A 6,463-nucleotide genomic window follows, 5' to 3' on the forward strand; every position below is an offset into this window, starting at 1 on the left:
TTCCCCAGGTACCACAGGATCCAGAGGCCCAGGCTGATGAAGATCAGCAGAGGCCCCGTGAAGACGAGGAAGTCCCCAAAGTTAACCGGAGCGAAGATGCCGATGAAGAGCAGTATGAGACCCACCGCGTCCAGGAGAATGGCCACCAGGAAGATGCCAAGGCAGCGTCCGACGTAGGCGGCGTAATCCATGACCGGAAAAATTGTTATAGAGGAAAAGCCACAACTCGAATGTTGAATTTTGAACAGATTCCTCAAGTGAATTTCACGTGTGTTCGCAGCATAGCAGGTTTGCCGGCAGTCTGTGGGTTAGCTGTTTCGTTTGACTGTGAGATTGATAAGGAAGACAATAGTTTTAAAGGTGGTTCGTCTACATTCCTAGCCTGCTCATTATGCATATTTCTGTGCGACAGTGAACGCGTGAACGTCTGAACTGTGGCGGAAATTTTGATTTTATCTCTGGATCCGTGTGCAGGTCATTTTGACACACCTTCATCTTGTAAAAGTAGTACAGATCCAGAGGCCTTATCTTAAAGACCACAGGTGGGCAAAGGGAAACGTACACCTCATGTTCTCAACCAGGAACCCTTGTGGCTTCTTGATCAAACTAAACGTAATAAACGATCGGAGGTCGATGTGGAACTCTTGATAGGCCATCAAAGCATCTGACGAATGCGTCATAGGACCTTTGCTTCGAGCATTCCTTCATAGGGTCTTTAAACTTCACCTCAACCATTGTACCAGAGTCGACGGAAGACACACAACAGACCTACACCAAGGAACTCGAGTCGTGGGCCAGTGTGTGGTGTTGCCCAAAGGTTGGAGTGTACAAATCTGGTTCCCTATATCATGCTCTACTTTACAACCGTTATGCATCATAACTAAGTGTGCAACTGATGCACTTATATCCATGCAATGTCCCGTAATGGAAACCAGTTTTCATTGAAGGATGTCAAACAGCGTTACAAAATGGAGATGCCAGAAATACTATGTAGGAAACCAGATTTGTAGGGAAAGTGTCAGCAATAGGGGACACGTCCTATGTCATTATACGTACAGCCATGAAGCAAATGAGAAGGTTGGAGGGCCCTATGCTTTTAATGACATTGAAGCAGCTTTGCACAATGTTAAAGAGCCATAAGGAAGGACGTAGAAAATAGTTTTGAAACACAAGCACAGTGCAAGGGAAAACCTGCTGTTATCTGCCATCAAACCATAAACCCAATGTTGTCATCTAATAATTATCCAAATTACACTGTCCTTCTAGGCCGAGAGTGATTTATTGTAGTGTAATCCTGGTCCGTAATAGAAATGGATATCCCTCTCTTGGTCCCGCCCCTTCTCTCGCTCTCGGCCAATAACATTCATTTGGAGCACCCTAGTCACAGCATTGTGGGATGAGAATGGCTGGAAATGAGGTCAGTGTCATGCAGACAATATTCACCACAGACTCACCAAAAAGTATCCACGTCTAAGTTTGTATGAAAGCTTTTATTCAAAGCAAAAAGAGTCAGTGTATAAAAAAAAATATAGAAATTTACTATTTACAAACATTACACAAAAAAAGGAGGCAGACAATATTAGTCACTGACTCACCTAAAAGTATCCTTTTAAATTTTTATATGAAAGCTTTTATTCAAAGCAAAAGAGTCAGTGCATAAAAAATATAGAAATTTACTATGTACAAACATTACACCAAAAATATAATGAGCTTTCATTTTCCCCTATTGTGCACAGCCCAGCGGTTTACAATTAGCGATGGGCTTCTCCCTGAATGAAATACAAGTCGTGTGATAAAGTGTCATGGGTAAAAGGTTTCCATCTGGAATACCGGATGTGTGGGGATAGCCACATGGGGTCTGTCCATGATACTCAGAGGTCCAGACCAGCCCCTAAAGAAAGGCAGAGGAAGAAAATAATTTAATAATAATAAAAACAAATTCAACCAACTACAAGGCATTGCACGTATTTCAAAAGTGGGTGCTAGAAACGACGATATCTGTGATAGCTGGCTGATAAAAACAGACATAAATCCCAGCACAACCCGACACCTGCGTTTCATCATCTCATCATTCTTTGAACCATTGTGGTCAGAGAATAGTGGTAGGTTCAGGTTTTACGCTTTATATTTACAGTTGACACTCCACAACCAACCAATGCCCTACTTAAGCACATCAAGACTAGAGTTCGTATTTCATCCACGCACACAGGGGTGTGTGTGTGTGTGTGTGTGTGTGTGTGTGTGTGTGTGTGTGTGTGTGTGTGTGTGTGTGTGTGTGTGTGTGTGTGTGTGTGTGTGTGTGTGTGTGTGTATGTGGCCCTCAAAAAGAACAATGAACAACGACAGAAGAAATCCAAGACCGCAACGAATATTGAACAGCTTGACCTGACTAATCTCGGCTAACAGTGGGTCAATATTTGTCATATTCCGCTGCATCGTTTCGAATAAAGTGGCAAAGTCATTAGGGCTGACTTCATGAGAGCCTATTGTGCAAGAACGGCAAATCCCGCATACGGCTACGATAATCATCAGCTTGCTTAGAGATATCGTGGGATTTTCTTGTTGCATTGTAGCAGTAACTCCTAAGACCAACATATAAAAGGACGGCGTGTTAGCACTACCACTAAGCATGCTTTTTCTTTGTGCCTTGACATTCCCCTGTTTGCTGAGAAAATATGGTTTTGATAACTCCTGCTAAGCCTTTCATACATTACGATGGCTAATATTTACCCAGAGCAGGAGGCTGTCATATCTAATCAGAGAGGGGCAGGGAGTCTGGGCCGTGTCATACTGTTGTGCAACAGATGCCTTGTTGTCCTTTGAGGTGGAGTCAGACTTTAGTCATTAGGAGATAATAAAAAGGTGATAAAAAAAAACCACACACACACACACACATGCACACACACTGCGTGTTTGATGGCAAAACGCACTTTGACCCAAGACAAAATCCCATATAATCAAATTTACAGAAATATTGAGCCACAGTGTCGTCATTTCCTTTTGGTTTCCACCTCGACCGTTTCAAAGTTTTCCATATATTCAAACGCCATTAGCTCTATGTTGAAGAGGAAAAAGCAAACTAAAACGCATTACCGTTATGTAACTGAAACAAGCGGGAGAGGGGAAGCCTGGTATAATTCCTGCTGGGGGTGGGGACGGAGGGGGACCACCACACACACTCAATTCCGTGGAATCGATAAGTGCTTCTGAGTTCCATTAAAATGCAATTGAGCCCTTTGCCCCAGCGGGCGTCTGGCGCGACACCTTGTTATAAGCCACCGCTAACCGACGGCTAGAATAATGCAGAAGTGGAAAGAGGGCGAACAGCAACGACCAAGCTCATTAATTAAAAGCTGCCACGGGCCACTGAAGATTTCTACCATTTTCTTAATATATATATATATATATATATACAGTTAAGTTAAGACCTCTCGGTTGGGCGTCTGCTCTAGTAATTCTCTGTCAGCCTTGCGTTTCATAATGTCATCAGTCAAAAACCCTGTGCGGCGTTACACAATTAGGGCATAATTAACAGTGAAATAGGGGGCGCAGGGGGACTGCGTCTAGAAACACCCTGTGTGGTAGGCTATAAAAAAAAATACAAAATGAGGAAAGAGTGCAGGGCTGCGTAACAGTGTGAGGAAGCACAACACGAGTGAGACGTGGCGTTATCATGAGCTGGTGCGTGCTGCTTCCAGTCAACCCGTTTATTATTCGTGTCACTGGGCTGCTTTTAGAGAAGTAATCCCCACACTTTTGTGTGGGCATGATTGTCCTACAGATAACATCTGAGAGCCAGGGATGCTTCAGGTGAGCGGACGGAAAGGAGCGCGTGTTATGGTGGCTTATGGCGAGCAGAACTACTTTGTTTGGGGAGGAGGGGGGATACTCACCATCTGTTCAGACGAACCCGAAGGCATTCCCACCGCCCGCCGTATGTGCAGACACGTCAGGGCTTTGGAAGATGCCCATCTCCAGCGTTTTCTCGGAGGGCATGTGCTCAGGGTACGCCTCGAACCCTTTGTTGTGCTGGCCCTGGGACAGCGTGCTGTTGTCCCAGGAGACCCGGGCCACCGTGTTGACCCCCCCCGGCGGTGCCGTCCCCTCTAGCACCCCCTTCGCCCCAGACTCCCCGTTCTTCATCTTCATCTTCTTCTTCTCGGCCGATTCCAACGTGAGCTTCTGAGACACCTTCCTGGCCCAGTGCATCAGGTCCACGTCCAGGGAGCCCCGGTCGATGGAGGGGTACGCCGAGACGTTGCCAGTGTACCACATGATCCACCAAAACAGGCTGACGAAGATAACGAGGGAGCCGGTGTAGATGAGGAAATCCCCGTAAAACAACCCGTCCAGGTTGAGGTTCCCGAACACGCCGACCAGGAGCACGATCAGACCCAGCACGTCGAAGACCACGGCGAGAACGAACAGCGGCACGCATTTGCCCACGAACTTGTGCGCCATGCCCGGGCCGGGGCTAGATCACATGAGCTCAAGTAGCGGCGCCGCGGGGGAACACGAATGGTGTTTCCACCAGGACGCACATTTCTTCACCTGAGCGAACCTACCTACCTGCTAACCAACCTGCCGCGGACACACCTGTGCGCGGGACCCACCTTTATATGACGTCACGGCCCCAAGGGGTCGTAAAAAAGGCTCGTGCCTCAGTTAGGACCGTCCACTCACACGGCTCATAATAATAATAATCATGATCATAAATAGGGCTATGCGCCCTACTAGGCGTATAACCTTTTGTAAACATAAACAGATAAAAGTTGACTCATTTTTAAATGTTGTAAACGTTATGTTATCACCCAGATAGTTTTAACCTAATCATATTTGATCAGTTGGTGATTTTGTTCCCTCGTTTCACGAATTCGATTTCCTTGGCTCATAAAAGTTATCATTCAGGAAAACCTTACTGGCATCTGTTTCCATTTCTTATTAACATTCAGGCCCCTTTACACTGCCAAACGGACAACTACGAGGAGGCCACTGCCAACGCAGAGCTCTGGTGATATAAAGATACACATTCGGAACTGGAGAGACAGAGAGGACACAGAGTTCGGAAATGTAATGAAAGAGATGCAGAGGAACACAGGGAAGATCGCTATCTTGCCTTATACACACAGATCGTAATCAAAGTGGGAAAAACGTAGCTTCCAGGCCTCTAAACACGTCCACAGTTCAATGTTCCCAAAGTGTTTACTTCCGTCCTTTCTCGTGACTAATATAAAACATTTGATAACCACGAAGTCGAGTGTCCTGCCTGGCTTTCAGGCTAATTTACTAAAAGGCGATGTGATGATGGATATATACGAATGGCCTGCAGAGAGCGCCAGTGGTCCACGGCTCCACGACGGAGCCTCAGCCCGCCCAATAAAGCGAGTTACTGGAAACAGTGCATTGCTTAACCGATGGCTTAACCCGCAAACCGGATAATTGAAAGTCAGTGAAAACATCGTCTTTCTCGAATATCATTAAAAAATCTTTTGAAAATAGTTAATTCCTAAACAACGGACGTACACATAAACCCACAGAGACACACAGACACGCACACGCACACACACACACACACACACACACACACACACACACACACACACACCCCTCGCATTCATGAACACGCACACATGCATGTGTACACACACACACAGACACAAACACACTCCTCACATTCATGAACACGTGCACGTGTACAAACACACACACTGACAGAGTTTAGGCTAAGATCCCTCTCTCTGGGCGATGTGGCTGTCTCCTGCTCGCCTATTACTCTCAGCTGGAGAAGCACATCCCTGAGGTTAAAGTTGTAAACCTGCAGTGGTGCTGCAATGCAGAATTTAGGACGCACCCCAGTGCCAGGTCCCCCAAGAACAGTTTAACCACACAAACGAGTTGGTTAGGAGTCACCCAGCCGTTCCACTGAGGGTACGTTGGCCCGACGAGCAGAGCTTTACGAAACAAGTGCTCTATTGTTTGCCTTCTCCGTTGGGGTTAGTGTAGCCGTAGGATGGACGCTTTATCAAATGTAGGCTGCTTATGTTCAGCATGGAAGACGGTTTCTCCAAGAGAGAGAATCACTTCGTAGCCAAATGAGATCACATCATTTTGGAACAAATGCGCTCCAAAATGATACCTGCAAGGCATCTCTCTGATGACCCACTGTCTATTCTATTCAATTCAATTTGATTCGATTCAATTCAATTCAATTCAATTCTATTCTATTCTATTCTATTCTACTCCTTTCTATTCTAATCTATTATATTCTATTCTAGTCTGGTGAGTAACATTTGTAGCGCAGAACTTGTTAAACAACTTCCCATGCTCCTGTCAATGTGTATGCATGGTTCACTCGTTTTACCCATCGACTGTGACCGTAACATCACAGTGAAGTCTGTGTGCCTCCTCACCTTTAGCTCATGCCCGTAGTTCCTTTAAACACAGGGCTGCAATCCCATTGCAT

At 45.8% G+C, this 6,463-nt stretch overlaps 1 protein-coding gene across 1 annotated transcript; it reads right to left on the reverse strand.

Moving 5' to 3' along the window:
* Positions 1–1,517: 1,517 nt before the first annotated feature.
* Positions 1,518–4,569, reverse strand: LOC307090781 (uncharacterized protein). The gene is made up of 2 exons (XM_079757548.1): positions 3,894–4,569; positions 1,518–1,891 (listed from the first exon to the last, which is right to left on the reverse strand). Exon 1 carries the CDS (start codon positions 4,459–4,461, stop codon positions 3,901–3,903), a length of 561 nt encoding a protein of 186 aa, XP_079613674.1. The 5' UTR covers positions 4,462–4,569; the 3' UTR covers positions 1,518–1,891; positions 3,894–3,900.
* Positions 4,570–6,463: the final 1,894 nt, after the last annotated feature.

This window comes from Pollachius pollachius (genome assembly GCF_949987615.1).
Source record: "Pollachius pollachius genome assembly, chromosome: 19".
NCBI lineage: Eukaryota > Metazoa > Chordata > Actinopteri > Gadiformes > Gadidae > Pollachius > Pollachius pollachius.